The sequence below is a fragment of the Diaporthe batatas genome, assembly GCF_019321695.1.
Source record: "Diaporthe batatas strain CRI 302-4 chromosome Unknown Contig00002, whole genome shotgun sequence".
Classification (NCBI taxonomy): Eukaryota; Fungi; Ascomycota; class Sordariomycetes; order Diaporthales; family Diaporthaceae; genus Diaporthe; species Diaporthe batatas.
This window is the reverse complement of record NW_025408549.1, coordinates 1292720-1311618: the sequence shown is the minus strand read 5'-3', so window position 1 is coordinate 1311618 and position 18899 is coordinate 1292720. Positions and strand designations below refer to the sequence as shown.

At 55.5% G+C, this 18899-nt stretch overlaps 7 protein-coding genes across 7 annotated transcripts; 4 read left to right on the top strand and 3 right to left on the bottom strand.

Annotated features, from left to right (window-relative positions):
- The first annotated feature begins 169 nt into the window (after positions 1–169).
- On the top strand, positions 170–3606 carry KVR01_001707 (uncharacterized protein). Its single transcript, XM_044788330.1, has 5 exons — positions 170–1766; positions 1824–1971; positions 2040–2264; positions 2318–2762; positions 2880–3606. The coding sequence occupies exons 1-5, from the start codon at positions 1659–1661 to the stop codon at positions 3460–3462; spliced, it is 1509 nt and encodes a 502-aa protein (XP_044649662.1). The 5' UTR covers positions 170–1658; the 3' UTR covers positions 3463–3606.
- Positions 3607–3760: 154 nt separating this feature from the next.
- KVR01_001384 (uncharacterized protein) lies at positions 3761–5186 on the bottom strand. The gene is made up of 2 exons (XM_044789700.1): positions 5010–5186; positions 3761–4924 (listed from the first exon to the last, which is right to left on the bottom strand). Exons 1-2 carry the CDS (start codon positions 5065–5067, stop codon positions 4434–4436), a joined length of 549 nt encoding a protein of 182 aa, XP_044649339.1. The 5' UTR covers positions 5068–5186; the 3' UTR covers positions 3761–4433.
- Positions 5187–5219: 33 nt separating this feature from the next.
- On the bottom strand, positions 5220–8675 carry KVR01_001790 (GTP cyclohydrolase II). Its single transcript, XM_044787869.1, has 2 exons — positions 6126–8675; positions 5220–6075 (listed from the first exon to the last, which is right to left on the bottom strand). Exons 1-2 carry the CDS (start codon positions 7341–7343, stop codon positions 6028–6030), a joined length of 1266 nt encoding a protein of 421 aa, XP_044649745.1. The 5' UTR covers positions 7344–8675; the 3' UTR covers positions 5220–6027.
- A 546-nt stretch (positions 8676–9221) lies between these two features.
- Positions 9222–12532, top strand: KVR01_001834 (uncharacterized protein). Its single transcript, XM_044781630.1, has 5 exons — positions 9222–9868; positions 9969–10252; positions 10314–10509; positions 10565–10806; positions 10868–12532. Exons 1-5 carry the CDS (start codon positions 9784–9786, stop codon positions 11429–11431), a joined length of 1371 nt encoding a protein of 456 aa, XP_044649789.1. The 5' UTR covers positions 9222–9783; the 3' UTR covers positions 11432–12532.
- Positions 12533–12554: 22 nt separating this feature from the next.
- Positions 12555–14984, top strand: KVR01_001832 (uncharacterized protein). The gene is made up of 2 exons (XM_044785569.1): positions 12555–13366; positions 13419–14984. The coding sequence occupies exons 1-2, from the start codon at positions 12860–12862 to the stop codon at positions 13500–13502; spliced, it is 591 nt and encodes a 196-aa protein (XP_044649787.1). The 5' UTR covers positions 12555–12859; the 3' UTR covers positions 13503–14984.
- KVR01_001572 (uncharacterized protein) lies at positions 13528–14591 on the bottom strand (the record flags this gene model as incomplete). Its single annotated transcript, XM_044788443.1, has 2 exons — positions 13528–13859; positions 13937–14591. The coding sequence occupies 2 exons, from the start codon at positions 14589–14591 to the stop codon at positions 13528–13530; spliced, it is 987 nt and encodes a 328-aa protein (XP_044649527.1).
- Positions 14985–16590: 1606 nt separating the features above from the next.
- Positions 16591–17176, top strand: KVR01_001408 (uncharacterized protein; the record flags this gene model as incomplete). The annotated part of the gene is made up of 2 exons (XM_044788161.1): positions 16591–16781; positions 16888–17176. 2 exons carry the CDS (start codon positions 16591–16593, stop codon positions 17174–17176), a joined length of 480 nt encoding a protein of 159 aa, XP_044649363.1.
- Positions 17177–18899: the final 1723 nt, after the last annotated feature.

Here is an 18899-nt window from a genome sequence, read left to right as displayed (position 1 = left end):
GCTCTCGAGAGGTTCGCGGGGTCACGCGGCAGCCAATTTAGTGCTGTGCAGACGGGACGGCAGATCCAGGTCTCCTCGGACAAGGGTTAGGGTCAGCAGCCTTCTAGAAGGCTTCAAGATCTCCGCATAAGACATTCTGTGCTCCGATCCGACAAAATTGACCTCCGGAAGAGGATGCACCGTCTGTGCTCCCTACTGGTGATCACTGACGTCTGGGCCGAATGTCCATACTACCGGGAACGAACATCCCCGGCCGTTGGGATGACCTCAAACAAGGACCCCCTCCAGCAATGGCAGGGCAGCAGCCAGACTGCCAGAGTGCCTCCAGCAGAGCCTCATGAGACGTGGGGTGTATAACAGGGCCCAGCTATATACCACCTCGCCCAGGCTTTCTCAACGTCCCTCAACGTCCATCCGAGCTTCAACTGCCGTGCCCTTCAAAGTTTGAACAGCAGCCCACCCTGTCGCCTCTGCCCTCTGGGGTCCCCCATTGCTCGGTTCAGAGTTGCCGCGCCACCATTCGGCGTCCTGTCAATCATGTCGCGGCATGATCGCCAGGACGCAAGCGCGGTGTAGCATGTTTCAGTCCTGCCATCCTTACCTCACCTTGGTCCGACACGGCCGATATGCCGAGTCTTGATCTGGTCTTTTGACTCCTGACCACTGCACCATGAGCCCGGGCAGTCACAATATAGCCACGATGGCGTGCCTGTATGCTCCCTCCATTGGCTTCTCCCATGAAACTCTGCAAGACCTCGAGGCGTCCTGTGATCATGCCGCCCTCAATGCACCATTCGCAAGCTCGCCGCCCATCCTGGCATGGACGGGAACAACCAAGGCCTCACCTTGCCCCCGAGCTGCCACCAACGAACCGTTCGTGACAACAGGAACCCGAGTCGCGGCGTTCAGGCCATTCTGCTTCGTCGGGGGCCAACTTCCCCTTCTGGAAGCGTCGTGAACTGCCAAGGTCCCCTTCTGGGAACCCATGGGCTGTCTCCAAGCGGATGGCAACCCAGGCTTGCCCCATCCTACCAAGATCTTTCTCATTCTGGATCTTGGTCCACGTCTCACCAATGCACGCCATCCCAATCGGTCTGCCCACTCTTTCGCCGTTGCCATCTACCGGCATTCCTCGATCATACCGAGGCAGACCACATGCACTCACTGCAACACGATTGGAAGACCAGCATCGGGTATCCCGGGCAAGATCACACAGACAAAGAGCACCCCTTTGGCGCCGTGAACACTTGAACCATGCAGCACCGCGGCGAACAGGAGGGTGTCCTCGCTGAAACATAACATATTTTATATGATCCCCCGGCTGTCATCCTCTTTCAGCCTCTGCTCCGAAGCCCAACTGCCCGCCGGCCAACCGGACCTCGAGCCCTTGCAAAGCTTCCACGGCATCGCACTCCCTAGGATCGCTGAGCTGCTGCCAAACCTTCCCGTGGACCCGTCTCACAATGACGACCAAGATCCCCTCGGATGATAGCCGATAGGCGAACCTAGTCATATCGACGGCGTTGCCGGATTCAGATCTTTTAAGAGCCCAGACCTCCCCACATCCTGTCTTGACACATCTGTATTGCTGGAGAGATCTTGAGGCTTCAACCAGGTGTTTGCAAGCGATTCCTCTCCTGCTTGCCAATGTCAGGGCAATGATATCCAGAATTCACATCACAGCTTTCTCATGGCTGCTGTGCTTCTCGGCCCTTGTTAGGGGGCAGACAATCGGCCAGCTTCTGCAGCAGACTCCAGTGTGCGCTGTGAGTAACAGTTCCTTCCTCGCTTTCTGTTGCGGCCGGCTGACTTGATGCTCTTAGGTCTCCTGTTTCCTCGAGGTCTTACCACCGGACCCTGCCTGCCTTACCAGCATCGACCAACTCAGCTCATGCATCTGTTCGAACGTAACACTGCTCACCACGCTATCTGGCTGCACCCGACTGTCGTGTGAAGTTTCTGACCAAATCCGTGAGTTACCTCACTTGCTGCCGAGCTATGCAAACTTGCATCCCGCTGACGCGACATTGTTCTCACAGTCGGGGAGAACGCATTGGGTCAGACATGTCGCGGTGCCCCCCTCTTTGTAGAGTCACAAGCGACATTTCTCAAGGTCCTTGCTATCGCGGCGATAGTTTTGGCTGTCCCAAGCATCGGCTTGCGGTGGTATGCGAGATGCAAGTCCTCCACGCTGGGCGTTGACGACTACCTCGCACTGCTGGCTACAATCGCTTTGATAGCCGTCAGTGCTGTACAGCTCGGAAGTAAGCCTCGCTCGCCCCGGTTGCACTCCCGGCCAATGCTAATCGACACCCAGGCGCCTTCATCGGTTTTGGAGTGCACGTATGGGTCGTTGACCCCCGGATGGCCATTCCTCTCTTACGTTTGTACTGGGTCAGCCAGCAGCTGTACGTCCTCGACCAGCTCTTGACCAAGATCTCTCTTCTCACCCTGTACCTGCGGGTATTCCCCAGAACGCGCTGGGTCAACATCACGGCTCGCTACGGCATACTTGTGATGGTAATCCAAGAGACCATCTTCTACTTCCTTATTTTACTGCGTTGCATCCCCGTCTCCGCATCTTGGGACATTCGCCAGAAAGGTCGTTGCCTGGACCTAAATGCGATCGGGTTTTCGGGCGCTATACTTGGTATTGCAGAGCACCTGGGGATTCTGGTCATGCCGTTACCGGAGCTGTGGAAACTGAAACTTTCCAAACGGAAACGAATCATGCTGGCCTTCGTGTTCAGTCTAGGGTCTTTGTGAGCCACCCCCACCCTTAGCAGAACATCATTCGCGCCCTCGGCCAGAGTCCATCTTGTGGCAGCGAAACGCGTCATGTGTTAGCATCCCAGCACTTACTAACTATCTCGTTTCAGTTCATTATTCACTAGCGTGATCCGCATAAGATACGTTAGGAAGTTCGCCCCCACAGCCGACCTGTCTTGGGATGTAGCTCCGGCCATCTCCTGGTCTCTCATTGAGTTACTGAGCACGGTAATATGCCTTAATCTGCCGCCCTGCCGGCAGCTCCTGAGCAAACTCATCCCACGCCGGCTTGCCACCACAATCCACAGGGGGAAGAACGGCACAGCACCATACGGACCGTACGACACGGGGCCTTATGGTGCCTTCAGCCAGCATGGCGCGCAGACTATAGAGCTCAAGAGCAAGAGTCCACCGATGGGCGGTATCTTGCACACGACCACCATCGAGGTCACCCACGAACGCAACCTGTCCGACGATGAGCTGCTCATGATCAAGACGAGGCCATCCGTGTCGTCTTCCGCGTCGAGGAGGAGCTTACAAACAATCGATGAGGAATATGACGAGCCCAACGAAAGAGGTCGCAGCAAGTTGAGGCGGCCGCCTCCAGCTGCTACCACCAGGACACCGAGTGTGGAGGTGGAGATTGACCGATCCAGGCTGGGTTTGTATCACTTCTTCCCGACCAAAATTTGAGGAGATTTTCCATTCATCAAGTCATCTCAGCTTCAAGGAGCAGTCTCACGGGCAACTGTCCGGACTGGATGTAAGCTCCAGTGAGAGGTATCAGTAATACTTTAACTAAGTAGATTTAATTGACACAGGCATATTACCTTACGCAATTTTTTTATTGTGCTCCCAATCAAGTCGTACCATCATTCTTGCAATTATGTCACTCTTTTCCATATCAGTGGGCTAGTTGCAGTCAAACTTGACTCTGTTGGTTTCCAAAGACAGCGAGATTGATCAGAAACCTGGATACTCATGAGAAAAGAATGATTCAAGCAGATTGTATTAGCACCTCAAGTATACCAAAGCAGTTCTGAAGGAGCCGATTTCTCAGCATAAAAGGCTGCCATTGAGCTGCGCCGAGGGTCTATTGTAATGCCCGAACTCTATGTCAAATATTGGGAGTTAAGCAAATAAGTCGTAGATCTGATTCCACCGGCTGGCTCCAGATTGTTTCGATTGGTAAGTCACATCCTGGTCGCTGTCGCACCGGATGAATCCAGACCCAATTGTCAGATAAGAAGGCAATGGAGTGAGAAACACAAATCACTCTTGTTCATATGGGTACACCGACAATTGCCGGTGTTACTAGTTCTGCATTTGTAAGATTTTGAGAGGATAACCCCGCAAATTGTCCAAGCGGGCACGTCAACACTATTTCCAGCTTTTCAGATAGCCCCCTGCAGTCTGGTCTTGGGTCCCGGTATCAACTGATCTTCTGAGCTCGAATTATATCCAAACACCTCCAAAGACAAGGGACACCATAGCCACCGCCAGGATACGAGTCTTGAAACTTGTATTACTTATCCCATGTGATGATATATGCTGCAGCAACGGACATTTTGTTCCAAACGAGTGTGCATTTGCAAGACGCCCAAAGAAAGGCCCCGAGTGCCGACCAAGCCTTCCACAGCTGGTAACTACACAGGAAAGGCCTCTCAGAGCCACTGCAGGCCCAAGACAGGCACGGCCATCAACAGCGCCAGGCGCAGCACCCCAGCCACATCGCCGTTCTTCCCGACGCCACTGGCAGCCGGCGCAGACGACTCTGCACCGGGCGCTTCGGCCGTGCCAGTGGCGCTGCGGCTCGCGCCGGTCGACGAGGCCCCAGAGGCCGTGGTCGAGCCTGAGGCCGCGGTGGCTGTGGTGGTCGACGACGGCGACGTCGTCGAGGTTCCGGTGGAGGACTCGCTCTGGGACGCGGTCGGCAGGGTGAAGCCGCCGTCGCTGGTGCTACTGGTAGTCCCGCCGAGGATGCCCGTGGGCGTAGGCGTGGCATCCGCGGCGGCGTCTGCGCAGTAGGCCTGCGGGCACTCGGTGCAGTCCTGCGGGACGCTCACAAAGCACTCCTGACTGGCGGGACAGACTGGGCAAGTCGGCACCACCTCGGTGCACATCACGCAGCTGTTCTGCCGCGCTTCTTGGACTGCTGGGTAGGGTGGCAGCTTGTCATTAGTGGTATGGCCGGTGTAGTCTATCGCAGGAGACCGGGTGGCGAAGTGAGTGAGACTTACCATGGGCGAGTGCCGAAGCGCCGAAGACGGCAATGGATAACGCAGCTTGGAAATGCATGATCAACCAGATCTGGTCTCGGTGAAGACCAACTCGTCACAGAAAGAGGAGGTGAGCCAACGTCCAGGGTGGGGTCGGATTACCATAAATATTCAATATATGATGAGGGGTATGATGAGGTGCCCCCCGGGAATCACGAGGCCGAGAAGAAGCTCAAGTCGATCCCACATCTATACAAACAGTACTCAAGTACCGGCGTCCATACACGCCTCACACATCGCAGCGTGTGGGTGCCACCGCATGCTCTGCAGGGGTTAGCCTCCGCCAGATAGACAATCCTGGCAGCCTGGGCCTGCAGGTTGCTTGTGTCCAGGCTACCACCCACGATCCCGAGCCGGACTGGCTGGCAGGCTGGGCAGAGTCGCCCAGCCCGGGCCCTTGTCCAGTCAGGCCAGTAGCGCTGCAGCATCGTGTGTCGCCCCGGTTGGCTTCCAGAAAAGTCGTTTCTGACCTTCCTTTCCGGGCCAATGCCCAAGTCGCGTCGCATCCCTGTTCGAGACTCACTCGTACAACTGGACGGCGGAGCAGCCCGCACTGTACTCCGTGCTCCGTGCTCCGTGCTCCGCACTCCGTACTTCCTACGTGCCGATTGATCAGGAGGCAGGGAACATGTCACCGGCGTGCTGGTGGGCCACAATGGATCGTGCAGAGGAAGGACAGAAAGCCTCGAGCTGCGCTAGGTCCAGTCCTGTATCTACTTGCTTCACAGCTGGAACACCCGGCGTCGCCTCGTTCCGATACGGCTTCGACGGTGCATCACTTGAGCATGCAATCAACTTCGACTGTCAGCCTCTTTCCAGTGGCTCGTCCAATAAACCTAGTTGGTCTAATATTTTATGGGTATACTCGAAGCATTTTGCAGTGGAACCCCCTCCCCCGAGGATAATGTGGGGAGTTGTACATTGATGCATTAACGCCTTCAACATCTCCGTTTTATTTATCTTGGTTCCTTCACGTATGTCAACGTGGGCCAGAGTCCATGTCGAGCATGTGACCCATCTTCTCGATCTTGGCTTCAAAGTCAGCTTGGATTCCCAACGATTGAGGGGATCACGCACCTTGGTCTTCAGATATCCCTCCACCTCCTTGCTCCTAAAACCGCCGCGGCCCCTCCAGCTCAGGGGCACCATCTCGACCCGCTCCCTGACCACGATTTCCCTATTCGGCCCTTCCACCGCCCGGATCTTGTCGGGATTGTTCGTTAGGAGCTTGATGTCCCTCTGGCCCAGGTCCGCAAGCATCGCCGTGGCCAGCCCGTAGCTCCGCGCATCCGCGGGATGCCTCAGCAGCAGGTTCGCCTCGACCGTGTCCGAGCCGAGGTCCTGTAGGTTGTAGGCCTTGAGCTTCTCCCCGAGGCCAATGCCCCGCCCCTCCTGCCTCAGGTACACGATGATGCCGCCGGCCTTGTTGGAGGGCAGCGACATCAGCCTGGCCGCCTCGTCGAGCTGCTCGCCGCAGTCACACCGTGCCGACCACGCCGTCTCCCCCGTGTAACATTCGCTGTGTATGCGCACGAGGGGGATATCCTTGGACTCCTCCTGTGACGCAGGCGCCTCGGCCCCTTGGGCCTGGCCATGTGGCATGCCGCTGCTGGTACGCCCGGGGTACAGCCTCCCCACGTAGGCCCCGCGCACCATCCGGTCGCTCTCCGTCTCGCCCGGCCGGGGTGCGTCCAGGCTCTTGCTCCGTATGTTCTCCCCGAAGACGATAGCCAGATGCTCCTTGTTGTCCACGTCGTTGGTGTAGAGGTGCAGGAACATTTCTGTGCCGGCGACAGTGGGTATGCGCGCCCGGACAATACACTCGACCTGGGGCAGGCGCTCGACGAGGCGTGGGCGCTTTGTCCCACAGCCGGATGTGGAGTCGGGTAGGGTAGAGTCGACGGGTACCGCGCGTGCTGGGCGCAGGGTGGTGGTTGGTGGCCCGATGGATGCGCCGGTGACGGACGAGACAGATGTGAGCGGGGTGGCAGTGCCGGGGGTCGAGGGTGGCGTGAAGGACGGGCTGAGGAGAGACGGCGGTGGCTCGGCTATGGGGGCCTCGTCCTGGTCTGGGTTGGATGAAGGGGGCTGCTGTGTCTGGGGGGCTGATGGCGCTTGGCCGTCGAGTGTCGTGTCGGGGACGTCGGCGTCGGCATCGGCGCCGGCGTCGCTGTCGCCATCGCGAGGAGTGGTCCTCGGCGAGTAGAACGAGGGCAGCTTGCCGGCCGCAGTGTCGCCCTTATCCCGCCACTGACCCGCCAAGCCGGACTCGTCGGGCGCGTCGATGCCAGGCATGTTCCGAGACGTTGAGACGGCGCTGTGACCCGGTGGCCGCTTCTCCTGGACCTCAATGGCTGCACCGTTGGCTCTTGGGCCGTTCGGATTGTGCGGTTCGGCGGGGCAAGCACGCACCGGCTCAGGGGTCGTCGCAACGGCCGACGAGGTTCGTTGGGTAGGTGATTGGTTGGTTGCTCGTCTTGGGGGATTGATTGTAAGGAATAAAATGCAAGTCAGAAGTCTGAGTCCCAGGACCAACGGCTGGAGGCTAGGAAATGTCAAGGTCCGCCCGACGGCGGGTAGGAGACTTGTCCCCTCCAGTGCTGACTCGAAGGTTGCAAGTATTATTCCAGTATTAGTCAGGGCGTCGGATGATGACGAACGGAGCCCACCCGCCTCTGTCTGCCGCGGTCGGGGCGCATTCGCCGAGGTTCTAGGGTCCTCCGACCTTCGCTGTCGGCAGTCGGGTTTCAGTGGCGGGCCGCTTCAAACCACGCTTACGGCGTAGAAATGAAACGCTCGAGTGTTTTTCAGAAGCCGTTGGCCGTGTGGCCCAGCGCTGCCACCAACATGCTTTTGTTCAATCCCAGGTCATACATACCTAGGTATGTAGTACTGCGCCTGCCACATGGTCACCACCACACACAAAGCACACTCTTTTCCGACTGCGATTTCAGACAGCAAGCCAAGACAGACGTCCTTAGGGCAGGTGAAACTCGGTACTATGTACCAGAGTATGTGCAGATTCCAAGGCTATGTTCCAATATGCCGGGTGGTTCGGGGGGCCCGGGGGTATCTGGGGAGTAAATGATACGGAACGGAACGGCACGCCTAGGTAAATGCGAGTCTGTGGGTATCATGGATCCAGCGAACAAGACTCTGAAGAAGTTGTGTAGTGTAAATTTGCATACGGGACGGCCCATACACAGTGCAATTTATCTTGGGTGATGTGGACCAGCTGGGTGGGTCGTCCATGTCCTCTTCCACCTGCTCTTGCGCAGGAATTCCAACCACCTTGGTACTGTGTACTGTAGTTGGTCGGAGTTACTCCCGGCCATGGGATTCCACAGCATTGGCCCTTGTGTGAGCTTCATGTTGGCCACGGGATCCACCGTCACATGGCTTCCTGTCACCGGCGGGACGGTCTCAAAATCGACGAGGGAAGAAAAGGCGACGGCTGTCCGCAACTGCCGCGGCAAGCAGGTTGCGGACGTTGAATGATGGCAAGGAAAGCTCTACACTACATAGTAGATGGAGGAGTGGTGGATTCGACGGGCCCATCTCCACCCCCAGACTGCCAGGCCCGTGAGTAGGGTTCCACAGCGGAGGTTTTTTGGTGGTGGTTTTTTTTAGCTCCTGGACCTGTCGCTGGCAGTGTCCAAGCGTGCTAGCAGGCTGGCAAGTCGTGATATACGGATAGTGGGGATATGCTAGACCGATCCAGCAGCGCTCGGAACAAGTACTACTACATAGTGCTAGACTGCGCTGCCTGACTGTGCAGTACATAATAAGTATGATGCAATGGGCATAGTCAGGAACTACTATCGTGAGGTGCGCAGTAGGTGCACATGGCAAAATAGAGCACACTTCTGACCCAAAACGGGATGGCCTGCCGGGCTGGGGAAAACCAGATTCCAGGTGCCGGGTACAGGGGTGACCAACTTGGAAAGGTGAAGCATAAACAGCCCAACGGCGCCATGCTTTGATTTGATGTGATTTGCCGATTAGATAACACGAGACAAATGACGCCGACAGGAATGAGGGACCTCTTGGTGGAGGGAGGCCTGGGAGGGCAGGTTTTTGGGCGCTTGGGGAAAACCCAGCCAACCAGCCACTCGCCGCTGCCCACCACCCAGGCTTGCCAGGTACTCCGTCCTCCGTACCCAGTCATCTTCCCTCCGTCCCTGACCTGACATTGGCGATTGGCGACCCTGCTGATGATGGTGGCTGCGCTTCGGGTAGAGTGACACCCAAAATAATAAGGTTGGTCACATCCCAACGCCTGTTCCCGTAACGCACTCAAGTCACCGGTGCTGCTAGTCTCCCACTCTGCCACTCCCCTTTCTCGTAAACCGGACCGGCTGTCCAACTTCCCAAGCCTCAATTTCCCACTCCCTCCCTCTCCTCTGTCTCTTGCAGTCAACAACCTCACCTCAGGCCAGGCCGTCACCGTTGTCGCCGACCCACAATTCCGATCAGCGGCCTCTGCTATTAACTGTTACTGCCTTTCATCGACATCCGTACCGCTTGTTCCATGTGCACGACTTATTAGCACCGTCTGTGCCGTTCTTTCGAGGCGTTGGTTGTTTAGCACTCGCGACCAGAGCCCACGCAATCCCTCGTATTCGCTCCCCCCCCCTGGCCCAGCACCCCAAGTGCCGCCAAAATCCACCTCTTCAGCACCAAGGAACAACAACTTTACCATCGTCACTCGTTTTTCTGTCCAAAACCGCGAAAGATGTCGCCCATCGCCCTGCGCGCCGCTGTGGCGCTCCCTGCCCTTGCTTCTGTCGCCAATGCGGCTTATTCTATTGCAAGCAATGGTATGTGGTTCTCCCGCCCCAGCTACCGCCTTGGCTACATTGGCGCCCAGGTCTTGGTACGCCTTGGTATCGTGGCCCCGTGCTGACAGGTCATCCACAGACGACATCAAGAACACTGCTGCATCGCTTGCTTATGACACTATGAGCTACTACAAGGGAAACCAGTCGGGCCAGACACCCGGTATCCTGCCCGGTCCACCACCTGCCGGTGATTACTACTGGTGGGAGGCTGGCGCTCTGTGGGGTGCAATGATTGACTACTGGCACTTCACCGGCGACTCCACCTACAACGACGTCGTGACCCAAGCAATGCTCTTCCAGGTCGGGCCAAATCGGGATTACATGCCCCCAAACGTTACCGCATCGCTCGGTAACGATGACCAGGCGAGTCCCCTTCCCAGGCGCTCTCACCACCGCCAGCAGGCGGTGCTAACATTTTTGTCAGGGCTTTTGGGGTATGTCGGCCATGACTGCCGCCGAAAACAATTTTCCCAACCCGCCCGAAGACGAGCCCCAGTGGCTAGCCCTAGCTCAAGCCGTCTTCAATACCCAAGCAGATCCTATAAGACACGATACTACCTGCAATGGTGGTCTTCGCTGGCAGATTCCCCTGTCGAATAATGGCTACGACTACAAGAACAGTGAGCACAACCTTTTGCGGCGGACGTGGCCGTACGTGGTACTAAATGTCTCTAGGCATTGCGAACGGATGCTTCTTCAACCTCGGTGCACGCCTGGCTCGCTACACCAACAACCAGACTTATGCCGACTGGGCCGAGAAGACCTGGGACTGGGTCACAGGCGTTGGGTTCATGGACGCTGACTACAATATCTACGATGGTGCTCATGTCGGTACTAACTGCACCGACATCAACAAAGCCCAGTTTTCCTACAACAATGGCGTCTTCCTGCTAGGTGCCGCCCACATGTATAACTACGTGCGTCCACTTCCGTCCCCACCGCGAAAGCGGTGACTACAGACTGCTAACCAGTGCGTAGACGAACGGCGACGAGACATGGAAGGCGCGTGTGCAGGGACTACTGGACGCTACCATCAAAGTGTTCTTCCCAAACAACATAGCGTACGAAGTGGCCTGCGAAGAGCACATGACTTGCACGACCGACATGCTGAGCTTCAAGGGCTACGTGCACCGATGGTTGGCTACCATGACCCAGATCGCACCCTTCACGCATGACCAGATCATGACCGTCCTCAAGACTTCGGCGGAGGCCGCGATCAAGCAGTGCACAGGGGGTCCATCCGGCACTGAGTGTGGCTTCCAGTGGTCCAGCGGCACATTTGACAACAGCGTCGGTGCCGGTCAGTCCATGAACGTTTTGGGCGCTGTGTCGTCGCTGCTGGTTGCATCCGTCGCGGCCCCCGTTACCAACTCCAGCGGTGGTACCAGCGTCGGCAATAACAACGCCGGCTCTTCATCTGACTCCTTCATGGGAGACTCGAGACCGCCGACCACCGGCGACAAGGCCGGTGCCTCCATTCTCACAATCCTGGTCTTGGCCGCTGCTGCCGGCACATTTGGGTGGATGTCAACAGGTATATAATCACGCCCGCCCTGCGCAACTCGGCAGTTCTGGATGTTTTTCTTGGTTTATGCCCAATGTGGCAGTCCGGGATTGATAATGGTTGATGAGGCAATGTTTGCAAGGGCCGGGCCACGACTGGCAGGTGCTCAGAGCACCTAAGCCACACGACGGGCAACTGGACAATGGCGTCACGGATCACGGAAGGACTGCAGGGTACTATCTGGAAGGACTTTTACAATAGGGGCGTTGGTATTGTTTTTTCTCGATCTGTTCATAGTACGGGATTCTGCTTGAGTGGCACATAATTGGCCTCTTCCCCCGACCGAGGCAGACGCTGTGGAGCCCTACGTGCTCACTGCCATCGGCGGGATGAGTTAGAGCATACAGTAAATCATATTGTTATACATTTTAGGAGATGCTGTAGAGCGTGGGTGATTCGCGGAACAGGGCATCCGAAACTGTCATGAACCATGAGGTCATAGGTGCCCAAACATCAGATGAGCGGCTTGTGACAGCTGCTGACGACGTTTGCCCGGGTTGTCACCTAGGGCCATTTCAAGGCGCGAGGGATGTCCGTGAAAGGACATGGATACCTGGAGGGAGCCGGTGACTCGACCCCCATGCAGCGTTGCTCTCGCTGTCATTAATGGCACGCTGCGAAGAAGATCGTATTTGACTGGCCTCTCATGTTTCTCGTGACATGAGCGCAAGAACGCAAAAGACGTCGAAATAAAGTATGGGTTCTAGACCCGAAGCGCCGACTTGCAAAAGGTGGATACCCGTTGTGGAAGGAATGAGATGATCCACGCTCGTGGTCGCAACCGTGGTGGGCTTTCTAGGGGGCTGATGTGAGCAGACGGGCAGGGCTTGTATCTGGGCAATCTTTTATGCCCCTTCTCCACCAAGGCCAAACAAAGCATTGCCCGTGCATTGTCAAATGAGACTAGGACATGCTGGAACCTGCTGAACCTGGGGCGAAATTTGTGGTCTTTTGCAAACCTGCAGACGTATCACTTGGTATCTCTTTTCTTGGTACACATGTTTCTGTGGTGTAACGTCGGAGTGGGCTCTGGACCCCTTGCACCCCTGAACCCCACGAATTCCCGCCCAAGTGTCTACTCCGTACAGGTTGCACCATCTCGAAAGGGGAGGCTCATAAAGACCATCCTGGTAACTTGTACGACTCTGTTCGATTCCTTTTGCCTCGTATCTATTGTACTTGCAAATCTGTGGTTACAATACTATTGTTTCCTCAACTTTGGGCACGTTGGGTCGTTCGCCCAAGTGCTCGGATCATCCCTCGCAAGACGTCTCAGCATAAGCTTGTTTCAACCTCGACCCAAGTCCTGCAGGCAGCGCTCGTGTCTTCATCAACACTCTCACGTCCAGCACCGTTTTCCTCCATCACAATATAGGGGACAACCGACCCCTCACAAAGACTTCAAGATGGCGGCACCTCTACCAGACTTCACTGACATAGCCCTCTTCCCCACTTTCCTCACCATCCCAGAGCAAGACCCAGCCGCGCCGCCGTCAGTGGCAGCGCTCCCGCCGGGCAAAGGACCATGGTACCTTATGGCCCAGATCAAGGACAACATGACCATCAACAAGCCCACCCTCGTCCTGACTGACCGCGGCGCTAACCCCTTCGCCCTTGTCTGGGAGGGGCTCGGTCGCGACGACCTCGACCTGAAGGGGCTGGGCTTCAAGAAGGGCTGCACCGCCGTCATCCCCTACGCCTGGCGTACCAAGCCCGCCGACGAGGGGAAGCGTGGCTTTGTGAGGGTGGACAAGAGCGACGCCCGGGCAGTCAAGCCTGTTCCTGGCCCTCTGGAGAGAGTGCTTGCACTAGGCGGGAAGGCGAAGGGGCTGAGATGTGAGACGTGCGGTGGGGGTGGCCAGGACGGTCTAAAGAGCTGTACTGGGTGCGAGAGGGTTGGTTATTGCAGCAAGGTGAGTCTTCCCACCTCCCCCGTAAGTGCAATTCGCTAACGGGCGGGTACAGGAATGCCAACTCAAAGGGTGGAACGAGGGGGGACACAAGGGCGATTGCAAAATGTTGAAGGCGCTGAATGGAATCTTCACATAACCCCTAGTCCCTCTCTGACGGCCTTCTATTCCTCCTTCTGCTGCTCCTCGTCCTCTACATCTGTGCGCCTAATCAGCTCGTACATGATGTCAGTCCTCATCGTGTATTTTGTACCCCTCACGACATCATCGCCGCAGTGGTACAACCGACGGTGCTGGAAGATCAACACTCTGCCTGCCTTTGGATTCACGTCGACCTTGCTCTTGGCGTCATCCGACAAGAAAGACGTCGCCCCTCCCACAAGTCCAGCACTCTCTCCAGCCTCGGCCACCGAGTCGTTGAGGTATAGATGGATCGTAAAGAAGGTCTTGAAGATCTTCCCGTCAACCTCCTCGCTGAATGCGCCGTCACAATGTGCTGCACACCTGTTAGCCTTTGGACACTACCGGCGGGTCTTTCCCGGCTGTTGTAGACGGGCACGTAGGGAGACTTACGCCTGAAGTATTGTCCCGGGCCGTACTTCAAAAACCGCATCCTCTGGTTCAAGCGCCTAAATTCCCACCTCTGCCTCTCAACGATCCAGTTCCTGCCCCTCAACCTGCAGGCTCCGACCTTCTCATCGCCGTCCAGCACATCCATTTTCTTCCTCAGCACCTCGCCCGCCTCCCCCTGCAGGCACCGTCGCCAGATCCGGTCCACAACCTCCTGCTGGTCCCAGACGATGCGGTCGGAGTTGCGGTAGCTGGTGTCGAGGACCTCGAACCCGGACCCGGCGTTGACCATGGCGGGCTTCCATGGGTTCTTCTCGACATCGCCCGTCGGGTATGTGGCGGGGACGTCGACACTGCTCAACTCGGCAAGCTTGATGAGGGTCTCGCACTCGCTCGGCGAGAGCACATTCTCCAGCACGACGGCGTACAGACCGTCGTACTCCGGGAGTGCGCTCGCCGCCCAGTCGACAGGCTTGATGGTTACAGGCTGGGCGTCTGGGGGTGGGGCTGTGAGCGAGAGAAAGTCGTCTGGGATGGCGACGTCACGCGATGCATAGTGTACCTGGACTAGCATGCCTTCGGGCAGGCCGTGGGATTTGGCATTCTCCGTCCGAGGGTCGGACTTGCTGTTTACTTTAGCTTTGAGAAAGTCGAGCATGGTGAAAATGGGTCAAAGGAGATGGCGTTTACTCGAATATCGAGCAGTATTGGAAAAGGGTGCTATAGAAGTCCGTGAGGATACATAAGTCTACGGAATGATGCTTTGGTCAATTACTCTTAAATATGGTTCAGCCTCCTTGCTGTTAGTGGGGAAGACATCACCTGGGGAATGCAGGATTCACCTGGGCAGTGCAGGTGGATGCCTAGAACGCTGACAATGTACTAAGCTCGCAGGCGGTGAGGCAGTGTTTGCCACGTTCCCGGCTTCTAGACTGAAAAATGACAGATCTCCCAAGTATCACTTGATTGGAGGCAGACATTTTCTGTTAATGCGATGCTCGAGAATTGCAGCGACATCCTGAAGTCTCGTGAGGCCAAGGTTTCATGTGTGCTAGTTTCGTCGTGCCTGATGGCGTGCACATGTTGAGTCATGAAATGTTGCAACCTTGTAAGGCAACAGCATAATGTACCATTAGCTTCGTTGAGCTCCCAAGACAGAATCAGCCAATAGACACATTTGCAGGCAGAGGAGAACGACTATAACGGTTGTGTGTGGCTATGTAGGTGCAGATCAGCCGACCAGTGCTTTATGAGTAGCGTCCCTGAGCGCCGTTTGTCAGTTGTTTGAACCTTGTAAGTGCGGCAGATCCTCTCAATGCAGGCATTTATTCAAAGGCCAGCTTTGGATCACTTCTAAAACATACGTATTAGGCTTACATGTTTGGCTTTGATCGAAATGTTCCGCTCAAAATTCAAGGAAAATATGAGCTGAAAGGTGCACACTGCATGATTCTGGGGACCTCTTATACATTTCCAGATGCACAGTAGATTCGTTTCTCATGTTAGCAGAACCTACCGCGTCGAGTGGAGTCACGGCCCGGTCCTTTCATTAGCAGAATACCACCCAGAACTAGTTCATTACTACTGCATATGGTAGACAGGAGGGTTATAAAGACAGAGGTTGTCAGCGGTGCCCGTTACATGATGTGACATGCTCGTGATTGACATGGACGCCAATAGGGATCATAATCTCCGCATGTTTGTAGATATATGATGACCTTATCATTGAATAAATTACTCCAAGCCCGTAGTGAATATCTGGCGGCACCATTGGGCTTGTCCAATGGCAGAAGAAGGACGAAGTGCCGTTCAGCCCATGACTACATGTAGTGAGTTGTTGGGGTGTCTTGAAGCCATTGGCCTACGATGTTGTCATCATTCGTCTGATTATGAACCTTCAATTACACTATATTGAAGTGTTCCGAACTGGTCTAGAAGGGCGTGAGAGTGTTGAGCTTCCAAGGTTTATTTCACTGACTCCTTGCTGTGAATGATTGCCACTACCGAGACCTGATCCAAACTTGCCTTCGCTCTGCCAGTCGGTGTTAATGATGAGTCTCGTTGGATGGCCTGTCACTGATGGATGGACGGGTTTTGCATTGAATATAAATATTCTGGCTTGCTCTGGCCATACCGCTGTTGTGGAAGCAGCCATCTAATAGCATTCCCATCACCGCCCTCATCATCCAGCATCTTTACCCCAGGATACCATAAATTCTCACACTTTCATTATCATGCAGTCCTCAAGACCAAGCTGGTCAGATCAACTGATGAGCAGTGAGATTCTCGCAGACCAAATCATGCGCCAATTGGAGTTGTGGGAAAGTAAATCGACCCAGTCTTCAAAACACCACAGCAATCTCAAGGCACTTCACCATGCGATTGATCAGAACGGAGATCAGATGAGCCAAGTAGGCAGCATCGTCCTTCTCGGCTTAAGGGACCCAGGAACAATCGAGCAGTTACGCGCCAGACATACAGGCGACCACACAGCCGTCCAAAAGCTATCTGCTAGTCAAAAACATGCAGAGGACGTCGCCTTGACGCAGCTCGGAATGGCCCAGGTAGTCCGAGATCATATTAAAACGACCTGGCGCAACGGAAACGAGCCCACTTTATACGTCTGTGACGAACATCTCCGAGGAAGCACCAAGTCGATGCTTAAGGAATTGGATTTCACCGTGATTGGCCGAGAGGGCTTGTCCAGGTATATCAACCAAGACACCCTTGTCTATGCTGTGAACATGGATGACCGAGAGCTCCAGATGCATGTCGACTTCAGCTGGAACCGGGACGTCGTGCCACCCGCGGCCGTAATTACGCAGATAATGAACGGAGCATTGGATGCGTAAGTTCGCGAGCCCTGTCCCTTATCGATGCCTACTGGATCGGCCAATGGCCGACATCAAGCTAAACTCGAGAGGTGCAAGTTCTGAGAATCTGACTGTATACAGTGACCTTTCAGAGAAATATTGGTTGACTCCGCTATTGGAGCTGTCGTTGGAGCCTCCCCCCTCCGTGGCCGCACCAAAGGGGCGGCCCAAGCGGAAGGGAAGCGCCTATAGCCCATCCTTACCCACCATCTATGAAGACATGGTGGACCAAAGGGAGTCTTATTCTCGGCAGGTCCTGCAAGGGTATTCTGAGCAGGCGGATGCCAAAAATAAAGCTATGAATACATACCTTTCCGACCCGATGGTAATCATGTTGTGTCGAAAGGATCGCCCGAGGCCGCCCCCATGATCCATGAGTGGAACACGGCTGCCAGCAGTAATGCCGCCTGTGTGAGGAGTGACAGCCAAAGTATTAGCAGGAAGAAGAGCATATGTGAGTGGACCCTTTGGCCTTGTCTGTGCGTCGCAAGGCTGAGGTCGTATGTACCTATCGTATTTACGCTCCTACCACCGTATGAAGGCGCCATGTATTGATGTCCCCGGACGTTTGCAAAATAGAAGCGAAACGAGGCAAATGCTGCGAGGAGAGAAGCTCGGGGCTAGACTATCAAAAGCTGACATCTAGAGGATATACTGGACAGAATCGATGATAATGACCTAAGCTAGTATTTATTAATTGGATTTATCTGAATTGATGATTTGAACAAGCATGATGTTGTTGTTACTGGCATTTTCCGTGAAGTCGTGCATTTACAGATCGGGGGTTGTCTCGAATACTTAATGATACCTCGGCCCCAAGATACCGCCGCACGAGCAGACTCGCTGCCAATGAGGGAGTCTCGGAGAAGCAGCTGTGGTCATTTGATGACGAGGATGTTTTATTAAACCTAGGAGAGAGTCGACTCAGCAACCAGAAGAACCAGCAGGCCCTCGGAGTAGCTTGATCACACAAGACGGGGTGCCTGGTATAGACTATAGACTGACCGAATGCTTTTTTAAACAATGTGATTTATTTGGCTCACTCTCTCTTAATTTTGCACCTACATCGCTTGGTCCTACGAATGTGGAGTATGCTTTGGATACAGGATATAGGCCAGGAACCGCAATACCATGAGCGTATTGATGATTGTCATGGGCCATGATGTCCTACTTGAAAACCACAGACACAGGGGGTGAATGGCTAATGGGATATGTAGAGATCCCAGAGACTTGGGCTTTGTTCACGTGCATCTAGCATGCAAGGGGACGGCAGCAGCAAGTGGAGAGATTGTGAGGTGCGAGCTTGACTCACCGGCTGGCGGTTGGCTCTCCCTGTCCCAAGCCACAACGGGGAATGACAGCCAAGGAACGTACGAAGTGCCAGGGTGTCTGGGTGTATGGCATAAATAACCTGCCAGGCCTGCATGGAATCTGGCAGCACCTGTCTGGTGGCGGTGTAAGTGAGATACGGGAGAGCTTGTTTTCGTGAGCGGCACAGACACGAGTACTGTGTAAGAGCATAGGATACCTGGGCTGCCAGGCTGCCAGGGTACGCAGTGGAATGGCGGGCGGGTCACTGCCGCCCTGTGCATGCAGATGCGCATACGGGCATGCAGGTCAGCGATTGTATCGGGGATTCTGTTGGCTGGCCGCCTAGGCTGCATCTGGTAATGAGCTATTGACCGCCCTGCGGCCGTGTGTAAGCTCAGGCCACGGGGCGATGCGAGCTCCCCTTGCTCCCCCGACATTACAAGCCTCCCCCCTGTCTCAACAACCGATCTCCAACGTTGTTGAGGGAGTTGCTTCACCAGCCAGCCAGCCAGCTAGCCCGCCCCCCCTATCTATCCACTGCCACTGCCATGACCATGACCATGACCATGCCAACGCCAACGCCAATGCCAATGTGCTGTGCCCCCAGCTTGGTCAGGCACAACAAGAAAACGGGTGACTTGGCGGCATGGACGGTGCCTGGCAGCCGGTGAGAGAGCAAGGCTGATGGCCAGCCAGCCCGCCAGTCGGGTCGCTCTGGCAATCTGGGCGGACGTTGCTGTGCTCCCCCAACTGGCCCGCTGGCCCGTCCATCAGACAAAGAA